The sequence below is a fragment of the Talpa occidentalis genome, unplaced genomic scaffold (genome assembly GCF_014898055.3).
Source record: "Talpa occidentalis isolate TD23 unplaced genomic scaffold, MPIMG_talOcc4v2.1, whole genome shotgun sequence".
NCBI classification, from domain to species: domain Eukaryota; kingdom Metazoa; phylum Chordata; class Mammalia; order Eulipotyphla; family Talpidae; genus Talpa; species Talpa occidentalis.
In genome coordinates this window covers 3,941,149-3,968,931 of record NW_026555331.1, presented here as the reverse complement: position 1 = coordinate 3,968,931, position 27,783 = coordinate 3,941,149, and the positions used below count along the sequence as shown (strand labels likewise).

Genomic DNA, 27,783 nt, shown 5'->3' with positions numbered 1-27,783 from the left:
GAGAGGGCCGCCGGGGGTGACTTGGCTGTCCACGCCTCAGTCTCCGCTCTGCGAGAGGGGCAAGGTTTGGTCAGCGAGCCGACGAGGGTCTGCCAAGGAAGGGCAGTGCACGGGCTGCTCTTGATGGTCCTGACAGCTCTGGGGTCTCAGAGCCCCGTTGCTGGGTTGTTGCGTTGCTCCCCAGTCGGGAGTTGAGCCCAGCTTCCTGCCCCGTGGTCAGGTGACCAGAGCAGGCAGTGCCACGCCAGCCTGCTGCTGCTCGGCTGCTGTGATGAAGGCCCAGGGAGGCAGCTTGGCATGAGGAGTTCGAGTCAGGCAGTAAGGGAGGGGCTGGTCTCCACTAACGGGCCAGACCTGGAAACGCATTCCAGCGGAAGGAGCAGCAGGTGTGAAGCCAGGCAGCCCCTGTGAGGGCTGCAGCCGGGGGGGCACGGGAGGGGCTCGGGAGGCTTCCGTCTGTACTCCGGGGATGCCCCGAGCGGGGCGCAGTCAGGGCTGTCCACACTCCTCGTCTTTGTACGCATTGTTCCTCCTGCCTGCGTGCCCCGGCCCTGCTGCCCGCTTGCCCGCTGCACGCTTGCTGAGTGCGGCTGCGCTCACAGCTTTCCTGGCCGCCACCCTGGCTGCGGGCAGCCGGACCAGCTCAACACTCACACGCCAGAGGGGTTTGGGAGGGCACTTGAGGGAAGGTGAGGCCACAGCTGCAGCTTCAGGCAAGCGAGGGCCTTGGGGGCATGGAGGGGTGGGGGTCCGGCTGCTCTGCCCTGTCCTCTCTGGGCCTGCTCCTGGCTCCTGCAGGACGCTTATACGTGTCAGATGACTGGAGCACAGCAGAGCCCTGGTAGTTGCCCCAAGGGGCGTTCCCAGTAGCTGCCCCGCAGAGGTCCCAGGGCACTGAGCACTCGGTGCTGAGGAGCCCTGGGCACTCACTGGGCTGCACCCCAGCCCATTTTACAGACAGGCACACCGAGGGGCAGAGGGGTTCACCTGGATCACGCTGGGAGGAGCGAGCACGCTGGCCCCAGGGTGGAGTGGGCCAGGGAGCACGGTGCCAGGGCTGCTCCCCGGGCAGGGTGGGGCCTGCCGTGGGAACCATCACCGGGCCTGGAGAAGGAACACCGATACCCCTCTGGGCGCCCAGGCCAATTAGTCGAGGGGGAGGCTGTTGCAAGGCCCCGATTTTGAAATTTAACTGTGACAATCCATCCTGGTGAACTCGAGTCACCCACAAGCTGGGATCCACCTTCCTGGAGCCTCCTCCCTCCCTCCGGGTAAGGCCACAGCCCCTCACACCCACTTCCTAACCTCCCGAGCCTGAGCCCTCCTCTGTGGAAGAGGGAACGAGTCTTCCCTTATGGGTTGAACTGTGGCCCCCCTACAAAACCCATATGCTCACGTCCAAACCCCAGGAACTCAGAATGTGGCCTCATTTGCAGAGAGGGCCTTTGAAGAGGGGATCAGGCTAAAATGAGGTCGTATGGGTGGGGCCTGCTCCGATTCAGCAGGTGGCCACGGAAGGGGGAGATGTGGACCCAGGGCTTTGGGGGACACGCAGACGCCGGGCACAAGCTGGTAGGAGGCCGGAACAGGTCCTCCCTCGGGCCTCCAAGGCCACCGTGGTCTGGGGCTCGGGCAGGCCGAGAGGCCAGACGGCTGCTGTCCCTGGCGTTGGTGGCCCGAGCTGACTGACGCAGGAGGTTGTTGAGATCGCTGAGACTGATGTGCAGGCCGCCGGGCAGATGCCCGCCTCCAATGCCCGGGCGATGACATTAATATTAAAGAGCATGTCACGCCCGCGCCCAAACCAAACATCTGCCAAGAGCCGGAGCTGGGTAGGCTGGGTGGAGAGAAAGCCTGGTTGAAGCTCCACCTCACGCCCTGGGGCCGAGGGGACCCCCCCCCACCCCCGCACCGTGCCTGGCGCTGAGGACCCCTGGGTGACTTATTCAAGCCCTTGTGCCTGGGTTTCCGCATCGGTCCAGCCCCTCCCCAGGGCTGTCGGGAATGTTGAGGCCAGAGTCGGCAAACCCTTTCTGGGAGAGGCCGGGGTCACCATGGCCTGGGAGGGCCAGGCCCGGGCTGCGGCCGTGGCCCAGCGGCAGGTGCACGGCCCGGCCCGTGCGAAGGAAGGGTGTGGCTGCGTCCCGGTAAAACGTCATTCCGGCCCCTGCGCATGGCTTCACATGCTTCCCACGTCAGAAATAGTGACCCTCCTGGACTCCTGTCAGCCATTTACAGATGCACACGCCATTCCGAGCGTGTGCCTGGGCAGGTGGCGGGTGGGTGGGTGCCAGGCTCTTGTTGCCAGCCTGTCCTAGAGAGGGTGGCCCCGGGGCAGTAGGGAGGTGGGGCAGTGTCTTCACTGCCCAGCTCCGCCTGGATGCGGCTGCGGGGACGGTGTTTGAAACCCTTCATTCGGGAGGATGTACCTCTGGGACTCCCCCCTCATTTACTCTGCCTATCAGGGGTCCCGGGGAACCCACTGTGTACCCACCTGGGCAAGCCCCTTAGTGCTTTATCTCCCTCAAGAGGAACCCTGGCACCCTGAAGCTGGGCCCCTCCTCTGCTCCCCTTTTACAGGAGAGGAACTAGAGCTGGGAAGCATCCATGCCACCCTATGGGGCGGGCGGGGGAGACATCAGAGGCCATCAGAAGAGGTGACACCCCCACGAAGGGCGTAGCAGGGGGCAGGGGAGGGCATTCCCAGCCCAGGGAATGGCTTATGCAAGGTCCTGGGGCAGGCGGGATGTGGTGCGGCCGGGGTGGCTGAAGGTGGGGTTACCAGGGAGGAACAACACTGAGTCATAGAGAGTCCCCACCCGTCATGGGCGACTTTGTTGGATGGGCTTTGAGCAAGGCAGGGCCGGTCTGATCTGGACAGGGACGCTCCCTCCCTTGGCAGTCGAGGGCCGGCGCTGCGTGATCTTGAATGCTTTTAAAAAGGAAAAGGAAATGGGTGAAATTCATTCATTAATAGATTTCATTTAACCTAACGTATCCAAAAGTATTATTTCAATGTGTCATTAATTTTCAAACGCAGATGTATTTTACATCATTTTCTGCCTACTCCGAAATTGGCGTGTGCTCCACGCTCAGAGCTCGCCTCGTTCCAGTTCCATCTTCGCGGCCGGGCAGGCAGAGGAGGCTGGCGGCCTCCGGGATGGACAGCTCGGGTGGCGCGGCTGGGCGGAGGCAGCGAGGCAGGAGGACGCCATGTCCCAGGAGACTTACGGCAGGACCCTGGGTGGCCGCCTCGTGAGTGCCAGGTGAGGCATGCAGAAGGCACTGGGCAAGACCGGTCCGGGGCAGACTGGAGGCAGCTGTGGCCAGGCTCTGCCCAGCGTCCAGCCGGCGGGTGGCAGAGCCGCAGGACTGTCCCAGTTGGGATCAGCCCAGACAGCTGGTGTCCCCAGCCTGCTGGGTCAGCCTCCCCGGCCCTGCCTACCCGCCACTGCAGACAGAGTCTGGTTTCCTGTCCCAGCTGGATGGTGACCCGAGGCCTGACCCCAGCGGCCCTGGCGGATGCGCCTGGAAGGAAGGCCTCCTCTTGATGCACTTTGCTGCAGGCGTCTGGCGGGGGCTTCCCTGGGGACTCCCTCGGAAGCACTTCACACCCTCGTGGGCGCTCAGCCAGGGCGCCCCCCGCAGCTGCAGCAGGAGAGGGCCGTGGGGGCCAGGGAGGGCAGGCACTCTACGCCTGCGACCCCTGTGGGGTGCCCCCCAGGATGGCCGGAGCTCCGGGGAGCAGGCCAGCGGGCTGTCTTCCTCTCCAGCCCGGGAGGCCCGGGCAGCAGGGGAGGGGCCCGGAGCGGTCAGCGCTGGCCTGGCCGGGGGGCTTCCCCGCGGTGCCCGGGGGCAGGAGGATGGTCCCCGCGGGCCCAGGCAGGAGGGAGCGGCGGCACCGAGTCACGGCGTGCCCGTGGGCGCCACGAGCGAGCTCGGGCCACAGGGTGAGGTTCGGCCCTGGCTCCCCGTGTCTCACGCCTGGATGCCTCGGCCGAGCTGGACCTGCCCCAGGCCGAGCACCGGCCTCCGCTCCGTTGGGACGCGCCCTCGGGGATGCGCACCCTCCACCCTCGCTCCCGCCCGCAGGGGCCCCCCCAGCACCCCGGCCGCGGCGGGTGCCGGGCACGGAGGACGGGCAGTCCGCCCTCGCGGGGGGCGGGGGGGCGGGGGTGCCCGCCGGGGCGTCGGGGGAGACGCTCTGGCCCGAGGCCGGGCGCAGGGCGTGGGGCAGGAGGGCGGGCGCTGGCGGGGAGGGGTGCGCCCGGGGCGGCCGCGGGGGCGCAGGGGGGGGCCGGGCCGGGGGCGGGCGGGGGAGGCCCCGGCAGGTGGGCTCGAGGCTCCCCCAGGGCCCGACGGCGGGACCGTCCCGGGCACACCCGCGGGGCGGCGACACCCCTAGACCCCGCGGCGCCCCCCCGCGGCGCCCCTCCCCGCGGCGCCCCCTCCCCGCGGCGCCCCCCCCCGCGGCGCCCCCCCCCCCCGCGGCGCCCCCCCCCCCGCGGCGCCCCGCGCTGATTGGCGGGTCGGGGGCGGCCTTGCGCATGCTCGGCCCCGCGGCCCCGCCCGCGGCGGTGCGCCCTCTGCGCATGCGCGGCCCCGCGAGCCCTGCCCGCAGGCGGCGCGCCCTCTGCGCATGCGCGGCCGCTGGTGGCGCGGCCCTGGCCCTCGCGCGGGGGGGCCGGGCCGGTCGGGGCCCGCCGCCCCTCCCCCGCCGCCCCTCCCCCGCGCCTGCGGGCCTCCCGTCCTTCCCGCCCCGCCGTCTGTTGCCAGATGTCCCTTTAGGGCGCAGGCGGGAACCCCTGCCTGCTGGCGCGGTTCCCCGAACCCCGGAGCGGGTGTCGCGCCGGGCGGCCCGAGGAGCCCCCCCCGCCCCCCCGCAGCGCGCCGGGCGCCCTTGGAGCCCGCGGGACGCCTGGGGAAGGAGAAAGGCCCCAGGGGGTTGCCTTTCCACCCGCTGAGCCTTCCTCCGCAGCGGGCCCTGGGGGCGGGGGCGGGGGGGGCCGCTGACGGAAGAGGGGTCCCCCCTCCAGGCCCGGCCAGCCAGGGGTGTGGGCTCGGGAGCGGCGGCGCCCGCGAGAGTGAGCCGGGCGAGCCCCCCGAGTGCAGGGGGCGCCCCCTGTGGGCAGGGGTGCCCGGGAGGCCGCCGCGGGGAGCCACGCCCCTCGGCCACTCGGGGCGGCCTGCCGGACAGCGGGCGTGTCGGGACTCAGGGTCTCTGCCGGCCCCCGCCCGCTGCCCGCCTTGCGGAGACCTGCGTTTCCCGGGGTTCAGCGCGTGAGGTGCAGCTGTGACGGGCAGCCCGATCCTGAAGGGGTGCCCGGCTGTGGGTCCTCACCGCGCTTACGAGGGGCTCATGAATACCCCGCTGCAGGCTGCACAGAAGGTTCATGAAAGGTTCATTTGCGAGGGAAAAGGAAAGAAGGAAAATGTGCAACTCAGGGAGGAAACAGGGAAATCAAGTCTTTCATGCGTCCTACCCCATGCGCCGGCCTGGAAACCCAAAGGCCCTCTCAGGCTGGCCGGACCCGCGAGCTGGCGGGGAGCCAACATGGGGGACCCCCCATGGGGGACCCCCCAAAGCCCACGTGTCTGGCTTTATACCCACCTGGCTGCTGAACCCCACCCTCAGGCCCCAGCCCCTTCCCTGGGTGGGGATGGGGTGTGGAGTTCCCAGTGTCTCTGGCTTTGGCCTGGGGTGGGGGTGGCGTCCACGAAGCCCGTGTGGGATCAGCTCAGGACAGCCTCTCCCCCTGACACTGCCAGCCCCTGATACGGACTAGGGTGTCCAGCCTGGCAGGCTTTGTCCTGAGGTTTCTGTGTTTTGCTTTGCTCTGTGTGGCGAATAAATCCCCTCAGCAGCCAATTCACAGGAAGCAGCTCCAGGAGGTTAGGTCACTTGCCCAGGACACCCAGCTCACAGGTGGGGGTGGCGGGAGCAGGACGGCACTGCCTACGTGGTGATGGGTGGGGAGCACCCTGTCGCCGCGGGGTGAAGCCGGTGAGCCAGGCAGCTGGTGGAGGGCCAGGCCGCGGGGGTCCTGCTTCTCTGCATTCACCCTGCTGTGCCCTGGATGAGCTGCGTGGCCGTGGCAAGTCGCTTCACCTCTCTGAGCTTGTGTCTTCCCGCCTCCTAGGGTCTTCCGGCCTCCTGCCAGCTTGAGACCCTAGGAGCATAATTCAAAAATACGTTGTGAGAACTCAGCGCGCAAATTCTTTTGGGACAAAATGGATGAACCTTGAGATGAAATCAGCCAGAAAGCGAAAGGTGTGAATGGGTTCACCAGCCTGTGGACTTACAGGTAACCAAAGCGCATACTGGCCATGTGCAGCAAAAACAACCCTCGGGCTCTGGGGGCACCCTGGCTACCCCGGAGGGGGGAGTGAAAATGGGCCCCCAAGGGCGTGTAGACACAGGCATGACTGGCAAATCCATTTTAAAAGTTGCCCCTCCCCCCCAAACAAACAATCCTGCCAGAGCCTGGAACCTGTTTATTTAGTTTGGGGACACGGGGTTGTGCTCTCTCCGCCTCGGCTCCTGCAGGCGGGTGCAGAGCAGGGAGAGCTGTTCTGGGGCTGAGCCTGGGGCCACTGGGAGGGCGGCCTGTCAGCGCCCACCTCCAGGGTGGCAGCCCCTCCCTGTCTTTCGGGGCAGCCCCTGGGGTCACGGGCCTGGCCTCGCCAAAGAGACCCAGGTCTCCTCTTTCCTAGGCCCCGGAGGGCTGCGGCCTCCCTTTGCTCCCCACCCCTGGACTTGGTCTGGGCCACTGGATGGGTTGTGGCTGGTGGGTTTGTGAGCAGGGCAGGGCTCGGTGCGCGGCTGGGGCTCAGGGTGTGGCCAGCACACAGGACTCCGCTGACCCCCCAGGACTGCGGGGCTGGTGTCTCGGCGACGTCATCGCGTGCGGGCCCGTGGGCCAGCTCTCCCCACAGGTGCGCCGCCCGCATCCCGCCCCGGAGCAGCGGGTCGGCCAGGCCCTGGGTGTCGTCCTCTCACTTGTTTTTAACCTCCTGCTGGCAAGGACCTGACACGGGATTGCGGCACAGTCCCTGCTCCACGCCCGAACCCTTTCCACTCTGTCAACCGCCTGCCCGGGGCCCTGGCCCGGCCCGCCCTGCGCCTTCTCCGTGCACGTGTGGACCTGATCGCTCGGGACCAGAAGCTGCAGCGGAGTGTTGCGGGGTGTGTGTGGGGGGAGTGATGGAGGGGGGTGGTGGTGGTGAGGGGTGGCTGGGTCCAGTTTCACCTTAGCTTGGTGCTGGGGAGCAGGGTCAGGAAGATTGTGGGGCCTTCTGGGATCTGGTAGGGGGGTGTGACTACCGATGTCCCGTGTGACCTTGAGTGAGCCTTTTACCCTCTGAGCCTCGGTTTCCCCCACATGCTGTGTGGGCTGAAGGTGAGGTTCCTCCCGGGGGTCCTGTGTAGATGACACAGCCAGCATGTGAGTGGTGCCGCCACTGTCCATCCTGGCCTGTGCCCTGCTGTGCCACTGCCCAGAAGCCCACGACCCTCCCCAAACTTTGGCAAGTGGCCCTTGGTGCTGTTAGGTGTGTGGTGGGAGATGCATGAGGATGGGGCTCACGGGGTCCCGGGAGAGTGGGGAAGCCTGGTTGATGACCCTCTAGCTTGGCCAGAGTTGTCGTGGAGACGTGGGCGAGGGGGTGCAGGGGCTGCCTTTGCTTGGGGAGGTGTGGTGGGAAGAAAGCTCACCACTGGGTGGGAGCCTGCGTGGCTGCTTCTGATGAGTAAGGGGGGGTCATATTGTTAGGGGGAAAAGGCTGTCCCAAAGCAAATTCCATACAGGCTTTGTGGACTCCACCCCCACCCCAGGTCAAAGCCAAAGACACTGGGAACTCCACATCCCATCACCACCCAAGGGAAGGTGGCTGGGACCTGAGGGTGGGGTTCAGCAGCCAGGTGGGTATAAAGCCAGACACGTGGGCTTTGGAGGGGTCCCCCATTTTGGCTCCCCGCCAGCTCGCAGTGTCCGGCCAGCTCTGAGAGTGCCTTTGGGTTTCCAGGTCGGCGGATCGGGTAGGACGCATGAAAGACTTTATTTCCCTATTTTCTCCCTGAGTTGTACATTTTCCTTATTTCTTTTTCTCTTGTAAATAAACCTTTTATTAACACTTTTGTGTGTGTCTGTAGTGGAGTATTCATAAGTCCCTTTAAAGCGCGCGGGTGAGGACCCACAGCCAGGAACCCGTTTAATATCGGGGCTGCTCTATAACAATATGGGGAGGGAGCAGCAGGTGCAGCGGTGGGGCCTGGTCCCCTGTCCCACAGCCTGGCATCCAGAGGAGGAGAGAAGAGGTGACTTTGCAGCCCCCTTTGGCCCCTAGAAGGGCAGCCCTCTCCCGCAGGGCACGCCCACCTGGGTCACAGCCCACCTGGATCACAGCCCACCTGGGTCGCAGCCCACCTGGGTCACAGCTCACCTGGGTCACAGCCCACCTAGGTCGCAGCTCACCTGGGTCATAGCCCACCTGGGTCACAGCCCACCTGGGTCACAGCCCACCTGGGTCACGGCCCACCTGGGTCATAGCCCACCTGGATCATAGCCCACCTGGGTTGCAGCCCAGGCTCCGTGCGGGTCGGCTCCACAGTGCAGACGCTCCTCAGCTCTGCTCCAGCCCCTCTGGCCCGCAGGCCCTCCTGGTGTGATGGCGGTGTCACCAGGGTGGGTGGTGGTTCTCCCAGGAGCACCTGGACTTCTGAGCGGAGGGTAGTGCTCCCAGAGCATCTGCTCTTAGATCCGAGCTCCCGCCTGCCCGGGGGGTTCCCGGCCCTTGTGTACCAGGCCCTGTCTGCCGTCAGAGGGAAATGCTCCCTTGCGAGGCCTGGGCGGGAGGTGGCTTGAGACAAAGAGCCCCCCTCACCCTGGACAGTGGCCAGGCCTGTAATTATCCTGTCAGCAGCAAGCGACACCCCTCCCGCCTCAGGCTCCCTGCCCGCTTTGGCCACTCTTGGTAGGCCATGGCCCCTATCACACCTGCTGGGAAGGACATGCCTCCCTGCCCACCTCCCCGGGCCCACCTCCCCGGGCCCGCCTCCTCGGGGGCTCCTCCTCTGCGGCACACCATTCGGAGCTGTCCCATCAGAGCAATTGCATCAAATGTCTGCTAAAAATAGCCCTGCCTGGCCTGAGCATCGATTTCATAGACCATCAACTTGCTTAAAATCCAGTTTTCTGTCTACAAGATGTCCCAGGAAACCCAGGTCCCTGGTGCGGGCGGTGTCCCCCCGCTTCTGCCTGGGCTCAGGCGCGGGCGGCCCAGCCCCTGAGCTGCACCTCACCCGACAGGCTGAAGGAGGCTCCCGGCACCCCTGGGTGTGGAGGTGGTGTCAACTCTCACCTAACGCCCGAGCCCCACCATTTACAGGGGGGCACAGAGGCTGTGGTCCCCCGTGAGCCCCAGGCAGTGTCTGAGGGGCAGGCTGGCCGACCCCAGCAAGCCTGCCCTGCCATGGCAGGACGGCCACACTGGGCCCTTGGGCGGCAGACTCTGGGGCCTTGGGGCGTCCAGGGCTGGGGGTCCTGCTCCACCTCTCCCTCTGCTGTGGGCTCGGACTCCTGGCGCACAGGGTCCCCGAGGCCCTCTTGGCCAGGGGGTGGGGGACTGGAGCCTCCCTCCTGGGGGTCCGGCAGGGAGAGCCCCGGAAGCAGCCTCCAGGGGAGAGGCAGAGCCGGGAGGGAGCTTGGACCCAGGGGGTCCTGTCAGATGAGGTGGGGTCCCTGTGCCCTGCAGTGTCGGAGGATCGCTGAGGGCACGGGTCACGGAAACCCCGGACTCGGCTGGGAAGGACACCCTGTGGCTTGTGCAGCGGCCCCTCGAGGTGCCACCCTGGGCAGGCGGCTGCTCTCCACGGCTGGGGTGGGTGCCACTGGCAGAGGCCTCAGTGTTCTCACCCGTGAGTCAGTAGTGATGGGAACATTAATTTATTTGAGTGGTTGGCACAGCCAGGCCTGGGAAGACCAGAAGACGCTGCCAAGGCCGAGGGCTCCGGTGGGGGTGGGGTGGCGCCCAGGAAGCCCCTTGCAGGGACCTGGTGGATGTTCCTGGGGTCGGCTGGGTCCAGACCCTATGCCCAGCTCTGGGACAAGGGGGTACTGCCCCAGGCCTGGCCTCGGGGGCACCAGCCTGATGGGGGAGGAGGCAGCTGAGTGAGGAGTGGGGGATGGACAGCTCAGGCCCGGCTCTCCTGCGCCATGGCCCCTCCTCCAGCGGCTCTGTTGTGGGGGGGCGGGGGGAGGCCCGGAGGCCAGTAGGCTGGGGAGGGTCTTGAATCGGGAGAACTCTGCCCACTGCACATCCCAGGCCTGGCTGCTTGGCCTCAGGGATGGCTGCGGGTGGGCACACCTGGGGGCTGCACCTAGAGCGTGGGCAGAGCTGCTGAGCGGCACCGGCCCCCTCGCTGGGGCCCCAGGAGCCAGAGGCCAAGCCCCGAAGGGCACCCCCCAACCCCACCTCCCGGGGCGTGACGCAATCTCGGCAGGTGACAGGGCAGGAGGCCACGTTCCAGCGCCTGCAGAGGGCTTTGGCCGGCCCGCCTGGGTCTCGGCCTCCCGCCGCCGGGGTCTGCAGGAACCAGATGTGTCTTATGGCTGTGTTTTCTCGTCTTTTTCTGAAGAGGCTTTCTCCTGACTGCGGGCTCTCAGGTGAACCCAACCGCATGCCACCAGAGTCCCCTGACTGCAATCAGGGCTCCGGCTACTTTGTCTCTTTCCGGTCCGACCCCTGGCCTCTCAGGCGCAGGCCGGCTGGTGGACCCGAGCCCTCGCCCGCGTGGGTCCCTCCACGCCAGTGGTTTTCTTCAAAGTGCTATTGAGCTCTTAACCCCCCCAGTTTCTGCTGGCCCGGCACGGCGGGGACCCGCCACAAGGCTCACCTGAACCTTCCTGCGGTGCCCGCAAGTTCTGGCTTTGAGCCCGCTGTTCCAATAGCCGTGCCCTCCCCCCTACTCCCCCGGCCCTCATTGTTCTCTGAGCTACTCGCCCTGAGCCTTCCAGACTCGCCCTGGGTACCTTGAGCGGAGAGAGAAGCAGTCATGTGCTTAACTGCCTTAAGCTGCTAACTTGGCGGCTGTGTGGAGCAGCAGCAGCAGAAAGCAGGTGGTGTTTCTGGGCTCAGAGGCCAGCAAGGTCCAGCCTTGTGCCCAGCTGTCAGCAGGGCGGCCTCCTGGGGGCTCCCCGGGAGCCCGTGGCTGTCCCACCCTCAGGTCCATTGAGGCAGGTGGGCTTGGGCAGGGCCAGGGGTCCCCTCCCCTGTCCTTCTGAAGGTCATAGCCCGTGCACCCCCAAGCTGGCCCGTGGGTCCCCACCGGGGTGCCAGGGGCGGTGACGTGGAGGTCCAGGCCAGTGTGCTGGTGACTTGCGGGTCTCCCTGGAGACACGGAGCGCGCCGTGCCCGGAGGCGCAGGTCACGTTGCCAGCACTGCCGGGACTGACCCTGCCCTGCTCCCGGCCCGGCATCACGAGGGTTGGTGGAGGCAGCGCGGCCACAGGCGGCACACACAGGCCTCGGGTTAAGCCTCCAGCGGCTCTGCGTGGGGGAGGCGTGAGCCTGCTGTTCAGAGAACTTTTTAAGTGGGAATTCTTTAATGCAGAAGAGCTTCACATACCATAACATCAGCCACGTTTACAGGGTTTCACGTTGTGCAAGCACCACCGCGAGAGTTCCAGAACATTCTCATCATGCCCCTGAAGCCCCGCTGCCCACCTGCTCTGGCCTGGCCCTGGCCGCCTGGCTGCCTCCCCCTGCGGACCCGCGGGTTCTCGGCGGTGGGTGGCCCGCTCACGGCCCGTGGGGCTGCTTTCACAAGCCGGCGCGTCCGGGCGGTGCGCCATGGACTGTGTCCGGGTTTGTTCCTCTTTACGGCCGAGTAATATTCCATCGCGTGGTGGCTTAGCACTCGTCAGGACCCCCGCTGGCTGCCTCTCGGCTGTGGCCAACAGGTGGGTCCTGACTGCAGAGGGCAGAGCCCAGGGTCTGAACCCTTCCTGTGGGCTCAAGCCTACCCTTCCCTTGGGGCTGGGCCAGGACTTGGTGCCCTCTGCCCCCCACCCCTCCCCAGGTGAGCCCCGTCCCAGCCCCAGGTAGGACTGGGGTGGGGTCAGCCAGCGACCCGATGGGGCCCCTCCAGGCTGCGTGAGCACATGACTGCCGTGGCCTTCCAGGCTGAGGGGCCAGAGCCAGGAATCCTTTGATCCCAAGCGCTCAGAACCGTTGAGGCTGAAGATTCTTAACCACTGAGCGCCTGGGTTCCTGGGGGACGTTCTGGGCCCACATGGTGGACAGCGCTGGTGAGCTCGGCGGCTTGGCCTTGGCTCCCTGCGAGGTCTCAGCTGCTACGGCTGGGCTGCCGCGGCTGGAAGGGGGCCAGCCTGCCCTGCCCTCCGGCGCTCTGCCCTCCCCCAGCGTCTCCTCCCGCCTCCTTGCCTCCCATGCCCCTGCCCGTGCTCCAGGGCCTTTCCTTGCCTGCTCCCGCTCCAGCCCCAGCAGGCTCTGTTCCTTCCTGCCACCCCCTCCCTGACCCCCACTCTGAAGCAGGACCTGTGGGCAGCTGGGAAGGCCCACGGGAGGAACTTCAGAGGGGTGCAGGGGAGAGTGGAGCCCCCACAGGCTGCCCTGGGTCAGCTGCCCCTTCCAGAAGGCCCTGACGGCTGGTTTTGCAGAGTGATGTGGACCCTCCCAGGCTTGCCCACCTGCCCTCCGGGTGTCAGTGCCTGTGGGTGAGTCCTCGGATGGGGATGACCGAGGGGCCAGGGCAGATGCAAGGTGGCCAGGGGTTGCTGCTGGGTCCACCTGGCTGTCGCCATAGCGACGGGAACCGCCTCTGTGGGCAGTGAGGTGCGACGGGCCCTCCTCCCCGACACCTGAGGGCTCCATCCTGCCTGTCTGGGGGAGGGGCCTTGGGACTGAACGGCCTGCCCTGTGGGTGCTCAGGCGGGCTTGCAGCCCCTTTCCTGGGCAGGCTGGGCCTCCTGCTCCCTAGGGGGCCTGGGGGCTTCCTTGTGAAGACAGGCGCTGGTTCTGCTCCAGTGTCCCTGGCCTGAATGCCACCCGGCCTGGGAGCCAGGAGCCTCTGTGGGAAAGGACGACCTCGGGCCTGTAAATAGCCAGGGGTGGACAGAAATAGCCCTGGCCTCAAAAAAGAACATGGAAAATTAAATAGGGAGCATTAGCATTCTCCGGCACTTTCCACAGCGTTCTCCCCGGGAGGCGGATTTACCCTGATTTTATAGACAAGGCAGAGGACGCCCTCAAGGGCAAACACCTGCGAGGCCCTTTGCCGGTCAGCACTGGCTGACCCCTGGGCCCTGCACTTCCCAGACATGACCCGTCTGCACACCTCCGCCTTCTGCCCCGCAGTGCCTAGAGACGTCCTCGCGGGCTTGTCCTGGAGGCAAACTCCTACTCATCCCTCAAAACCCAGCCAAATCCCCTCCTTCGAGCCCTGGTATGGGCCTGGCCTTGGCGTCACACACTGGATTAGAGCGTCTCCTGGACACGGGACTGTGCCTCATTCATCGTCGCCTCCTCAGATTTGCCCAAGGAGGTGCTCAGTAAATGTTGGTTGAATGACTGAGCGATGGGTGGTTCTCACACATGTGAGCGGTAGCAGCTTAAATGCGTGTCTCTCCCCTGCAGCTTTATCACAGTGATGGGACGTCAGCATGTAGGCGGCCATTTTACTAAAGTAAGGCCCAGAGTGTGAGCGCACCAGCCCGAGGTCATACAGCAACTCAGGCTCAGACCTGGGACTCGGCCCAGCCCCACAGCACAGAATTTTCTGGGAAGCTGAGCACTGCTGCCCGCCCAGCCTGTCTGTCCCCTTCTTGCCCTGCTGGCCCTGGGAGTGGCCCTCAGGTGTTTGGGTCTGAACCCCTTCCTCACACCCAGCACCCCGATGTGGGGTCTGTCTTCATCTCTTCCCAGAGGTGCTCCCAGGCTCGGGCCACGTGTCCCAGGAGTACCCTCAGGACCTGGCAGCGGTTCCAGAAGAGCCACCTGCAGCCCTGGGGGGTGCGGGGGGACTTGGGAAAGGTCAATTTTCACGGGAAGACAGGGCTTGTCAGATCCAGCAGAGGCCCGTGTCTGGGGCCCCACAGCTGTCTCGGGGGATCTGAGAGCATCTGTGAAGCACATACTCCTCCCTCGCCCCCTCAGCTGCTCCCTTCTCATCCCCCTGAGGAGCAAACACTGAGGCCTGAGGCCGCCTAGATGAAAGGCTTGGTGGAGGCGGGGGACTGAATCAGAGCAGGGCAGAAGGGGTGCAGAGAAGATTCTAGAAACATCACAGTGCAGGAGAATGCATGGGAAGTTTCCAGAATCCTGGCCTAAAGAACTAAAGTTCTAGGATTCCAGCGTGTTTCGTCTTCGTGGCTGGGCGGGGACTCCTGCCTGATGGGGGCCAGGCCCCTGGGCTGCATCGGACTGAGCTGGGAGGGACTCCAGAGGCCAGGCCCTGGGAGCGTGCCCTGTTCCCCACCCCTCACTCTGGGCGAGGGCTCTGGCCCAGCACCTGCAGTGCCTGTGCCCTGTGCCCCATGGAGGTGGGGGTGCCAGACCCACCTGGTCTTCAGGAAGCCCTGGCAGGGTGGGGCGGGTTGTGGCCCCAGCAGCGCCCTCTGCAGCTGAGCCTGGGCGGGGCTGCCACTGCCCCTTGGCCTGCTGCCTGGTGGGTGTGCGGTGGCCCAGCTATTAGGTCGAGGCCTCCTGGGCACTGAGTCTCTCTGTCCCTAATGGAGGGCCTCTCCCTTCTGCCTGACCAGAGGCAGGACCACCAGTTGTCCGTCTGTCCGTCTGTCCCTGGGGCGGTGCCAGTCTGCGGCTGGAGGGCTCAGAGCTGCTTGTCAGGGTGCCCCAGCCCCCGGGTGTGTTTTTCTTTCTGCCCACACAGCGGCCGCTGCCAGGCTGTGTGACTCAGGGCAGGTGCTGCACCCTCTCTGGGCTCGCAAGGTGATGCATGCAGTTTTCAGGCTGGGGACCCTGTTCAGCTTTGGGGGGGTGCTTGGATCCCTCACCCCCATGCAGCCTTTGTAGTCAGAAGGAGGCAGAATCTTGGGGACCCCTGGAGGCCCACAGAGCCCACCACCCCTGTGGGTCCTCTTCCTGTACTGTGAGGGGCGCTGACTCCCCATCTGCCCTTCCCCCTCTGTGGCCCAGCCCCCCATCTGCAGGTGGGGACACCTGGAGCCAGAGGCTCCTCAGGCAGGTCTGGAAGCTGCAGCTCCACCCGGCAGCCTTGGGGCCGGCCCACTGTGGGGCCTGCCTCTCCCGGGCCAGCAGCGCCACCTGGTGGCCACAGGCGCCCAGACATGAGACAGCGCACCTGGCTGCAAGAAGGGCTGACCAGTCCCCTCAGCTCTGTCCACCCCCCCACCCCGGCCCGTGGGTGTGCAGGTCGCAGCAGAAGCTGGGAGACAGTTCAAGCAGAGAACCAGGGAAACAGCTCAAGCAGAGGACCAGGGAGACCGCTCAAGCAGAGGACCAGGGAGACCGCTCAAGCGGAGGACCAGGGAGACCGCTCAAGCGGAGGACCAGGGAGAGAGCTCAAGCAGAGGACTAGCAGGGCCTCTGGCCTGGGGGGGCTATGTCCTGCCGGGAGACCCACACAAAGCACACACCACACAGAGCGCACACCCATGTGTGTGCACATGTGCACACACGGGAAGCAGAGGGGCCAGCCCTCCTGGAAGTCCTGAGTGCCCAGAGGATGCACACCCCCGTGTGCACACCCCCGCACAAACACATGTGCACGTGCCCTCGTGAACGCACCTAACACCGTGCTCATGCACAACACCAGCCCACACGCATACAAGCATGTGCACACACGAGGCAGCGCACAGCACAGCACACGCCCGTGCCTGTGCACACACTGCATGCACAGAGCATGCGCACGCACACGTGCCGGTGCTCACCCCCGCAAACATGCCTCCCTGGCATGAGCCCCTGACAGAGGAGGACATGGGCTCAGGCCAGCTCAGGGCATCCAGGGGCTGGACCGGGCACCCCTAGCCTGGGCTCTGTTCCTAGAGCCTCCACCCTCTCTGGGAGCCCCCAGTTAGGGTCCCAGGAGTTTCCCCTCAGGGCTCTGTTCCAGAGAGGACCCCGCACTGAGAAGGATGCCTGCCGGATGGGAGCCAGGGGGGACCCTGTCAGGTCCATGGCCACGGACGCTGGCGACGCAGCTGGGCACAGGGCATCTGCGACCCCGATGTGAGGGCCTGTGCCCTGTGATGTGCTGGGGGCACGCTGGTGCCACAGTCGGGGTCTCCTGGTCCAGGACAGGACATCTGCCCTGCTCCCCCTGGGATCTGGCTGGGAGCTCCACACTGTGCCCCGGCAAGGCCCCCCTGACTTGGAGTGTGACTGGGGACCCCCTCTGTTCTCAGGTGCTCCCTCTCAGGGCTCCCCAGCTGAAACCTGGAAGCTGAGAAGTCGAGGGCAGGGGACAGGCAGAGCCGGGGCCGCTTCGCAAACATGGAACGTCTCCCATGTAAATCCTGGACATTAGCTGGACACTGGGGTGGGACGTGGGGTGTGAGCAGGCCCCCCGGGGTGGGCAGGTAGAATGGTCAGGGCCTGGACAAGTGGGGTGGGCACCTCCAACAGCAGGGCTGGGACCTTTTGTTCCAAGCTGGGGAACTAGACAGCAGGGCCCAGAGGCCCAGGGAGGGCTGGGGCGTGCCCGGGAGTGTCGGGCCCGCGGCTCTGCTGTCCGCCCGCGCCTGGTGTCTGCCGGCCGCAGTGGCCTGCACTCGGACAGCAGAGCCGAGGCTTGGGGCCCAGTGGACAGCAGGGACTGGGCCTGCCTCCTGCCCACTGCTTCCAGGTTCCGTGGGGTTGGGTGGGCCTGGGGCGGGAGGGGAGCCCTGGAAGCTCTGTTGCTGGGGCTGGGGCTGTGGGCGGGCCCTGCCCCATCGCTCGCCTGCTTTCTGCTCTGCTGGGGAGCAGGTGCTGCGCGCCCCCCACCCCTGGGAAGAGGGCAGCCCCAGGCGGTATGAGAGGGTGAGCCGTGGGCCATCCCCGGAGTCTGCGTCTCCTGAGCTCCCTGTCAAGGGCTGGGTGGGGGGCAGAGGAGGCGCGAGGGTGGGGCGGTGTGAAAACCCAGGCGGCCGGGTGTGGGGGCTCATCCATCTCCGACAGGACGTCCGCCCCCGCGCAGGCCTCGGGCCCCCGGGAAGCCGGCCGGGCGCCGGAGCGACAGTTCCTGCTTAATGGAGCCTAAATCTAAACAGGCCCTAATATTTACCTCCAGACGCCTCCGGCCGCAGAGGGTGCCAGACAGCCCTGTCCTGCCCAAGTCCCTGGGCCCGGCTGGAAGTGGCCGTGCTGGTGCAGGCGGGAACTGGGGGCCTGGAGGTCCAGGTTTGAACACCCTCCTAGACATTCTGGAACCCAGGTCTCCCTGCCTATGAAATGGGGGTGACAACCTGATTTCTCAGGCTTATAGGCGGGGACAGAGGGTGGGGCAATGCTGCAGGCATTTTGTAAGACCCTAAATCATGCCATAGTCCCTCCATCTCCCGTGGGTGTCACCAGCCCACCCATCATCTCCTCCTCCTTCCCCCAGATCATACCTTTGGTGATATGATAGGATGCTGTGGGCATTCTGCCTGACCTGTCCATGTCCACACTCTACCTGGGCAGGCAGGATGAGGCAGACCCATCATTCTGCTGACCTGTGCCCCCACCATGTCCCCACACCTACTACTTCACCCCCAACCCCTGTCCTTTGGAGCTGGGTGGGGGTCCCTAAACCCATGCCCAACAGAGATGGCGAAACACACCACCTCTGGTGCCCTGGGGTCCGGCCTGTCCACAGGACAGCAAGTGGGGGCACACAGGCCCCCTTCAGGCTCAGCGCCCCATGGAGACCCCGGCCTAGGCCCGGGCACTGAGTCGAGGGTGCGAAGGGAATAAAGAGGTTTAATTCAGGACGAGGACTTCTCGTTAAGGAGCTTGTTTACACCAGATGTAAATACACAAGCTTTTGCACGTCACTCCGCCTGCGAGGCTCCAGGAAGAGAGGCGTGGGACAGGGTGCAGAGGTCTCACCCCAGGGCCCCGAGGACCGCCACAGCCCTGCTCTAGCTCGCAGAGGCTCCTGGCCTGGGCCCCGAGAGAGGTGGCCAGAGAGGGCGGGAGGCAGCATCAGGAGGAGGAAGCAAGCTTCTCGGGGTCCTAGGCAAGATCCCAGGGGCCTGAGCCCTCAGCCTGGGCCTCCAGATGCAAGGCCGAGGGGAGGGGTGGAAAGAGGGGAAACCGCTAGCCCAGGGTCTACAGAAGGGGTGTCAGATCTGGCTCTCGGAGGTATGGGGTGCTCAGAGGCCCGCCACCCCTCCCCCAATGTTGAGTATGAGTGGTGAGGCTCCCCCTGCACCCTGGGGACTCTTTGCCCCTAAAGCCCTTGCAGTCCCCAGGAACCCAGTAAATGATGTGGCCACAGATGGGGGCAAGGGGGGCGCTCAGGTGCCTTCCTGCCATGGCTCGCGCCTCCACACATGCCTGTCCTGGGGACTAGGGTCTCCTGGGCAGTGGTGGACGGCTGCAGACACAGGACCCAACAGGTCCCCATCAGTCACCCACACCCACGCTGGCTTGCCTGACACCCCTCATCCTAGAGGAAGGGCCCAGAAAAATCGCAACCCCCAAGCACAGCTGCAGCTAGTGCCAGCCACTCACTCTTTAGTATGAATTAGTTGAGAACCAGAGATGGAGCTTGGATGGCAGGGAAGGGGGCTGGCAGAAGGGCTGGCAGGGTACAGATAGTGGCAGAGGAGGGGCCTCATGCTGTAAAAGAAGGGGGGCCGTGAAAATGGCTGTGACTGGCAGATGGGGCCAGCACTGAACTTTAGAGTGTCCGCCTGTGCGTGGGCTGTTCCCCCGTGCATCTGTGCTTCCCACTGCCCTCTGCCTTCCATGGCAAAGAGGTGGTCCTCGCCCGCAGCAGGATGGGCAGGTGTCATGCCTCAGCTTACACAGAGGCCTGGCTTGGGTGGGGCTGGGGCCTGATGGTAATCACTGGGGCCTTGAGCTCCAATGAGCCAGGTCTCTGGCCCCGGGTGACTTGTGTGGGTGCAGGTGTCTGGAAGGGGGCTGCTGACCTGGCAGGAAAGGCTACAGGTGGGGCAGGACTGGGGCACACAAGACTCTCACCGTCCCCCGATTCAGGAGTCTGACTTCTACCGGCGGGGCCTGGGGGAGCTCTGGCCTGAAGGCTCCCCATTGGGCACCCCCTCCCCACGCCTCCTCTCCAGAGCCTGCCTCCCCCTCGGCCACTCCACCCGGGCCGGTCAGCCTGCCCACTCCTCGATGGACGGGGGCTCTGGCGCTGACTTGGAGTCAAGGATGTAGTGACCCTGACATGGTGCCCACTGGGCATCCACACAGGGAGCAGCCCCGGGCGGGGGCGGCAACTCCGCTGCCTCCTGCTTTGGTCTCCCATGGGCTCTGGGTCCTGGGCCAACATCTCCCACCTGGGCTGCCACAGAGGTCCCAGGCCAGAGGCGCTGGCCCCACGAGCTGGCGTGGTGGTGGCGACAGTGCAGGCCTCGTCCAGGCGCCAGCCTCACACCCTAGCCCTGGTAAGGTCTTTCCCTCCAGAGCCTGGCTCCCCACATGGAATAGGGCATCAGTGGCTTCCTGCCTCCCTACTAGGCCCTTCTCTAGGGCCCTGAACTTGGAGGCCAGGGCCCTCTGCCTGGAGCCAGCGAGCATGTAGGACTTCTCCGCAGACAGAGGGCAGACCTGGGGTCCCAATTCCACCTCACCTGCTTCAGTGCTTGGGGCCAAGAGTAAGGAGTGCACAGGGCCGGGAGGTGCCGGCTTGGCCAGGCGCCTCAGGCCTCCTCCCCACACAGCCGTCCGGAGAGGCTCCAGGCAGCGCAGATCCCGACAGGAGGCAATCCAAGAGTCCAGCTTGGAGGAGGTGATCAGAGCAGAGGCCCGAGGCACAGAGCTGCTCCCTCCCGTGCAGGGGAGGACCAAGGCTATGTGGAGGGGCCAGGGCCGGGCCCAGGGCAGTGTCTGCTCGGGACCTTTGCAGCCACAGGGTGGCCCCTAATCACCGGCCTCCTGGCACAGCTGTGGCTTCTTCAGAGAACTTCCCGCTGCAGGGGCGCTGGGAAGGCGCTGGGTTTTGATTCTGACCCAGTCCTGGCCCAGTGGGGTGGTGCATGTGTGGCCGAACCCCTCTAGCTTGGTAGATGGTGCAGGCTTGGGGTCAACCCCAATTCCAAGGCACCTGGGCACAGCACAGCACCCACGGGTGTCTCGCTGTCTTACTGTACAGCTCATGCAGGGCTCGGGGGCCCACAGAGACACGGACCCCTCACAGCCACTCACATGAGGGGTGTCCATGGCGTTTCCTTTCTGTTCTTGTTCTTCTGTTTCAGTGGGGAAAGGAAGTGGGGGAAGGGGGACCTCTCTAGGTTGTCTTTTTAACCCCCTTTGGAATTCCCAGTGCCTAAGAAATTGTCCCTCCTGGGGACAGAATGGTCCTCATAAGAAGCAGCTCCTGGCCACCCTTCGAGGGGATGGCCAATGATGACATTCAGGCTGCCACGCCCGGCCTGGAGCGGGCAGACATGTCGACTCCAGCCCTGGGTTCTCCTGCGCAGGCGCCGCCACCCGTTGTCCAGCGAGGCCGATCTACTGCTTGGGGGAGCCGGCTGGCCTGGCCCGGACCTCTGGCTCCCTCGCAGAGTGCGGCCACTAGGCCTCCAGCCCGCTCGCCAGGGCCTGCGTGAGGGCGCCGGGGCTGGCGCTGAGGACGTGCCGGCGGCCCGAGCTCCTATGCGTGCTGGCCACGTCACCGCTGCCCGACTCGCCCTCGGCCCTGCGCCAGCGGCAGAGGCCGCGGACCGTGGCCTGGAAGCCGCTGGTCACGAAGCAGTAGACGATGGGGTCCAGGCAGCTGTTGAGGCTGCTGAGGGTCACGGCCACGTGGTAGACCACGAGGCTGGTGCGGGGCGGCAGGGCAGGCCACAGGGCCACGGCCACCTGGCGGGCGTGGAAGGGCGTGAAGCACACCAGGAAGATGACCAGCACGGTGAGCAGCAGCTGCATGGCCCGCACACGGCGCTGGCGGCCCTGGCGCAGCAGGCCGGGCCGGGACAGCGCGCACACGATGCGGCCTGTGAACACGCTGATGACCAGCAGCGGCAGCAGGAACTCCAGCACAGTCAGCGCGAAGACCCGGCAGCAGGGCCCGCCCCTGGCCGCCACGCTCAGCACGGACAGCGTGATGGTGCCGGCCGCCAGCCACACGCAGGCGCACACGGCCCGCGCGCAGGCTGGCTGGCGCCAGCGCTGGGCGCCATCGGGCCGCACGATGGCCAGGTAGCGGTCCACGCAGATGCAGGTGAGGAAGAGAATGGAGCAGTGCATGTTGAGGAAGTAGCCAAAGACGTGGGGGAAGGCGCAGGGCAGGCAGCCGCGCGCCCCGTGGAAGACCAGGAAGCGCGTGGGCAGCGACAGGCCCACCAGCAGGTCGGTCACCGCCAGGTTGATGGTGTAGGTGACCGACGGCGTCTTGGCCCGGGTGCGGCGGCAGAAGACGTACAGGGCCAGCCCGTTGAGCACCAGCCCCACCAGGAAGATGGCCCCGTGCACGGCCATGAGCGCCAGCCACAGGCCTGGGAAGGCGGCGTGCAGCTCCTCGTCCAGCAGCGCAAACAGGTGGAACAGCGGCCGCTCCGGCGCGCTGGTGTTGCCTCCCGTCGGCCCCACCGTGGTGTTCGGGGCCGCCGAGGGTGCTGCGGAGGCCATGTCGGTGGGCAGCACACCCGGGCCTGGGAGGAAGGAGACTGGTTACCAGGGTGACTCGAGCCCCAGCCCGGAGGCCGGATCTGCCCCGCTCGCCTGCCCGAGCACCCCACCGTTCCTGCCTGTGTGCCTCTGCCGGGCCCCCAGATGGCTGCCCTCAGTGTGTGCTCGCTGGCCAGTGAGAGCGGGGCAGAGCGGGGGCCTGCGCCCCAGGGGTGCACACCCCGGCCATCCGATGTGGCAGGACAGGGGATCCGTGGCCCAAGTGTGCGGGCCTGGGTGCCCACCCCAGTTCCTCCCTCCTCTGCTGGGCAGCCTGTGCCTCACACCTGGCCTCCAGGCAGGCGCGAGCGCGGCAGGATAACCCAGCACAGGGGCCAGCGCAGGGCTGGTGGGAGGAAGCGGTTCTGCTGGGACAGAGTCCAGCGGGAGGACCTGCTGCTCCCCCACCCCTCCCCACTGCCCCACAAGGTCACCGTCTGTTCTCACCACCTCCGAGGCTGGCACCAGGTCTGTGCCCTGGAAGAGGGTCTCCTAAGGGAACTTGCCCAGGGGCCGGAGAGAGGGGCGGAGAACCAGCCCCGGCACCGTGTCCTCCTGCCCCTTGCCTGGCGGCCCACGCGGGGTGCTCACTCGAGTCTGGCGCCCGGCAGCAGCTGGGTGGGTGTGAGTTAAATAAACCTTGGGGCCGCGCGGGGGTGGGGGTGGGGGGTGGGCTGGGGCCGCCCACTCTGTTTATGTTCCTGCCCAGCTGCTTGACTCACCGAGATTTATCCCTTTATTTATAAATGAAGGGTTAACAGGCCCCCACCCCCTCCCAGACTGAACCTCCAAATAAGGACATTTTTTGCTTTTTCAGGACAAAGGAGAAAGCTTTCTGAAGGAGTAGGGAGGAGGCGCGGGTGAGTGGGACATGGGGGGGTGGGGGGCGGGGGGGCGGGGGTGTGGGCACAGTGCGCCCACTCCCACCTCCAGGGGAAGGGAGACCGTCCTTGCGGCTGGTGGCCAGAGGAGGAGGGTGGCCGTGAGGGTGTGCTGCTTGGCTTGGGCAGCAGGCCCCCTCTGGCAGCGCCCACCCTGCGTCTTGCCTGCAGGTGTTGGGTGACCCGTGCCCAGCCTGGTGGGGGAGCAGAGAGGCCCTAGCGGAGCTCAGGTCCTGCCCGCCTGGAGCGGCCAGCGGGGAGGGTGGGGCCTCCATCCTGGGCCCGGAGAGGTCAGCACCTGCCCGAGGATGGCTGGCTGTGCACGCCTCTGGGACCCTCCTGCATGTCTGTGCCCTCCCGGGTGGGCACCCCACAACACGGAGCTTGGCTCTGCAGGCCAGGCTGGCTGCCTTCCGCTGGGTGCCCCAGCCACTGAGCTCAGCGGTGGAGACAGGGCCTGGGACATTCGGGGCATGGGAGATCTTCTGTGGGCACGAGGGGGCATGGAGAGGCTCAGCGAGACTGGGAACTGGGCACCTTCGACCATGGGCACTGTCCTTTGCGTGGGGGGGGGGGCAGGAGGTCCCCTGCCAGGAGTGATGACCCTGAATGTCCCTCTACTGAAAAAGTCGATTCACATCATGGAAGGAAAGACCTCAGGGACACTGAGCTGGGGGACATGTGCAGGCAGAGTTTGGGGCCCAGGCCACACACTCTCAGACTCCCCATCTGCCTACACTGGCTGCACCGGCCTCGGCCAGGGACTCAGGGTGAACACTACACCCTCTGGGAGGCAGCCTGGGACATCAGGCCCTGCCTCTCAGAGGCTCCCGGGCCGCTCCGCACCTGGCCAGTGAGGCACCCATGGTTCTGGGGGTTCTGGGGGGGCTCTGAGGAGAGAGGGGCATCTGCAAGGACCTGAACCCAGATCTCAAGATCTGACTCCTGATTTCAGCAACACTCTGAGCCTGGTCACCCTGAATCCCAAGCCTGGTCACCCTGAGCCCCTAGCCTTGTTACCCTGAGCCATGAGCCTGGACACCCTCAACCCTGAGCCTGGATACCCTCAACCCTGAGCCTGGTCACCCTGAACCCCGAGCCTGGTCACCCTGAGCCCCGAGCCTGGCCACCCTGAGCCCTGACCCCGGTCACTCTCTGAACCGGAACCCAGTGACACGGAACCTCCTAAGAGCCCCTGCTCTTGCCGGGACTCCAGCCTCAGCCTGCTCCCCCCTGCTCTGCTGTGCCCCCTCGCCCTCTCTCCCCAGTGTCCACACCCGGGTCCCTGCCAACCAGGGCTGGGACCGTCCATGTTCTCCATGGGAAGCTGGTCTGAGGGGGTGTGGTGAGGGGGTGTGGGGGGGGCGTCTGACACTGACAGTGGCGGGGAGCGGTGCTCAGGCTGCTGGCCTTGGGTTGTTGATAACCCCTGCGCTGTCTCCTTGCCGCTGAAGTGACGTGCAGGTCGCTGGCCTCTGCTCCCCCACTGGTGTCTACTGCTGTGGAGGCCTCCTCCTTGGAGGAGACTCATGCTGCATCCTGGCAGCGTCCCGGGCCCCGGCCTCCTGCACTCAGCTGGGACTTGCACATGGCTCTGTCTGGGGGGCCTGTGGCGGGACCTGGGGCGGGGAGCGGGGGGGCACCCAGGTGGGCAGCCCCACCGCTGCTGGCCCATGTTGGCTCCCCTCCTGTGGCCCCGCCCGGCCTCCCAGCAGGCCCTGGCCAGGCGAAGGTGCTGCTTTTCAGGGGGCCGCCTGGCCCTAGCTACTGCCCAGCCAGAGCGGGGAGGTGCAGGCCTGGCCCTCAGATAGTTGCTGGCGCTGAGCATGCAGAGGAGCCGGAGAGCTGGGCCCATCTGGCCTGGCAGCCCGGGGCTCTCTTGCTTGACTGTTGAGGGGCTCACAGCACCCGTTCCTGGGTGGAGCAGGCCCTGTCCCCCTCTTTCGTGGCAGGCGCCCTGGGCCTGGAGGAGCTGGGGCAGCCTGCCCAGCGGGCCAGCTGGCCAGAGCCTGTGGGCAGTGTGCAGTGCCATGTCCTCGAGTGCCCAGCACAGTGCTGGGCTCAGGGCCTGGAAGCTGGGCCAGGGCAGCCGTCCCGGCCTGGGAACCTCTGCTTATCGCCAGCCAGGCATGGCCTGCTGCCCCCACATCCTGCGGGTGGGCAGTCCTGGGCCATGGGGAGGACATGGCTGCTCCCTGAGGCCTCAGGGTGGGTGGACAGGCGCCGGTGGGTGTGGGCTGGGGTGCGGCAGCATGAGTCTGGCTGGGGCCTGGTGGCCCTGCCCAGAACCAGGCTGGCCCTCAGCACCGACCGTGCAACCCACGCGTCTCTGCTCATTGGCAAAGCTCAGTGGGAACCCCCTTATGAGGGTGGACCCTGGCGGTCTGGAGGTGGCACTGGGGGCATCCTGACAGTGGGGTGGGGCCGGGGCACCTGTAGAGGGCGGCAACTGGCCCAGGCAGGATGCAGGGCACAAGGGCCAGGTGCCTCAGCGTGGAGGCACAGCCGGCCCCAGGGCTTGCAGCTGGCGGTGGGGGCGGGGCTAGGGCAGAGGGCCCCCTCCAGCCCTGGTGTCTGCTCCCCCACTGGTGTCTACTTCTGTGGAGGCCTCTGTCCTCTCTGAGCCTCAGTCTCTCCTGAGGTGGGGCGGCTGCAGCTCACAGCTGGGCCTCTGCGAGCCACCTGGCCCATGATGGGGGCCTGTCTCCTCTGACCCTCCAGGGGCACAGGCCCGGAATCCTCACATCACACATCCCCCCGAGCTTGGCCGAGCCCCCTGGGGGCCTGGTGGGTGAAGGTGATGCTCTTGTCTCCTCCCCAGGCCTCCAATGACAGCAATTCTCAGAGGGGGGCTTTGGCTGGGGGCTCCCTGGAAGGGGCCCGAGGCCTGGGGCAGAGCTGGGGGTCCCCCTCCAGGCTGCGCCCTGCTGACCTGGTGACCACTGTCCTTTGCCCATGCTCTTGCCCCACCTGCTGAAGGCCCCTGAGCCCACAGTCATCACCCCAGACAGCCTCCCCCGAGTCCTCTCAGCCCCCAGGTGCTCTGGAAGGCTCACAGCAGGCTCCCCCTGCCTGCACCTGCCCCTGAGGTTTACTAAAGCCTCTGGCCTCCCCCGCGCCCCCAGGGGCAGAAGTGGGGCTGAGGAGGTGCCAGCAGCTTGCCCCAGGCCGCACGTTCCAGCGTGGAGGTGGGGGGGTCAGACCCGATGCCCCAGAAGCCTCAGACCTGACCGTGAACCCTGGTGCCGGGGCGGAGGGTCCCGGGCAGATCTGGCTCCACCTTCTGGAGCTCACAGGCAGCTCGGAGCTGGCGGCAGGTTGGGGCAGTGGGTTAAAGGTGGCCGGGAGGGCCACCCTGGGCTGGGGCAAGCGGGAGTCTTGGCGGGTGGAGGAACGGGCTCGGGCAGTGGGCGGCACGCGCTGTGCCAAGGCCCCAGGTGGGTCTGCGTCCAGGGCCCTGGGAAAGGCTCTGGGGCTGGCGTGGGGGTGGCTTGGACTTATTGTGGGGTCGCTCCACTGGGAGGGCGGGGGGCAGGTGGTCAGCCCCACGGCTCTTCAGGCCCACGGCTTCCTCCTCCTGGACACCCTCCCTGGCGCTCCCCGCGCGCCTCCCCAGCCTTGCTTTCCCGGCAGCTCCCGCTGGGCTTTCCCACCGCGCCAGGCCGGGCGGCCCTTCAGGGCTGCAGCAAATGAACAAATGCTTTTTAAAAGAGACTGCTCCGGCCTCTCTGAGCCTCAGTTTCCCCGACTGTGGAGTGGGCGCGTGGAGCTCATCCCTTCAGCTTGCCCCGAGGACAGCACGGGATGCCCAGGGGTGCTCGGACCACATCAATCCCTGCCCCACACACCGCCGAGGCTGGAGAGGGTCAGCACCTTGCCGAAGCCGCCAGCCAGGAGGCCCTGGAGGGAGGTGGCGCCGGGCAACCCTCTGGCTGGGGGTGACCACATGTAGGCAGAGAACATGGGGACAGGCAGGCAGGTCCGGACGGCCCGCAGCCTAGAGCCGCCCCGCCATGCCTGGTCCGGCCGTCCCTCCTGTTCCCAGTCCTGCCCGAGGCAGCACAGCTGCTCCTCGTCTGTCCCTCCGGCGGCCTGGCCCTAGGCCAGTTCCCAACCAGCCTGCCCCCTCGGGACCCTGCTCCTGCTGCCTTCTCACAGGGCAGCTGCTACCGCGACAGCCAAGCCAGGCTCGAGGGCCTTGCAGGGGGCGGAGAGGGCTGGGCTCCGGCCTCAGTTTCCCCACTCCTGACAAGGTGGGAAGGGCCACCGCTGGAGCAGAGGGCCTGACCTGTGGGACGAGCTGGGGCTCCACTTGGTGGGCCCCAGGCCCCCACCCTCCGGCCCTGCTCCGGCCCAGTGGCACAAGGTCCCAGGGCTCAGCAAGGGCCTCTGGGGGTCCCGCCCCTCCCTAGCCTGGCCCCTGGGGCACGCGCCTGACCATGGGGTGCTGAGCCCAGCTTGGAGCCCCATGATGATCAATGGGAGTCTCGAATGGATGGATGAATGAATGAATGAATGAATGAAAGAATCCAGAGAAGGGGGCCTGGGAATCCAGGCGGGGGGATGCACCCCCAGGCCTGCAGCAGCTCTCCCCCCCTCTCCTCCCCTGCCAGCTCTAGCCACCCTCTTCCCTCCCGGGTCGCAGCCTTCCCTTCCTGAGTGGCTCCCTGCTGCCGGCTGCCAAGCCCCCTCCCTCCGACGCTCACCTGCCAGTCCCGGCGGTGTCCTGGCTCCTGCTGGGCTGCGAGGGAGGAGGCACCGGCCCTGCCCCGTGGGGAGGCTGGCCAGGGGCCGCAGGGACTCACTGCACCTTCCCTGCCCCAGCCTGGGGACGGAGCGGGCGCCGCCTGAGCCCCGAGCCTGGACGGCCTCCCAGTGCTCAGCGGCCAGGCACTCCTCCAGCCCGGACCGCGCCTTCCTGGGGCCTGACGTCAGGTCAGGCTGCACTCGGGGCTCCTTTTGGGCAAGGGCTGGGTGGGGGCGGGGCGGCGCCTTCTCTGCCCGGCAGGCCCCTGGAGGAGCCTGGTGGGGCCCAGGCGGGGAGAGGCCCCGGCCAGAGAGAGGAGGAAACTGAGGCACA

The 27,783-nt window shown here is 66.4% G+C and overlaps 1 protein-coding gene across 1 annotated transcript; it reads right to left on the bottom strand.

Annotated features, from left to right (window-relative positions):
- Positions 1-17,227: 17,227 nt before the first annotated feature.
- Positions 17,228-21,783, bottom strand: GPR20 (G protein-coupled receptor 20). The gene has a single exon (XM_037510776.1). The coding sequence runs from the start codon at positions 21,781-21,783 to the stop codon at positions 20,728-20,730; it is 1,056 nt and encodes a 351-aa protein (XP_037366673.1). The 3' UTR covers positions 17,228-20,727.
- Positions 21,784-27,783: the final 6,000 nt, after the last annotated feature.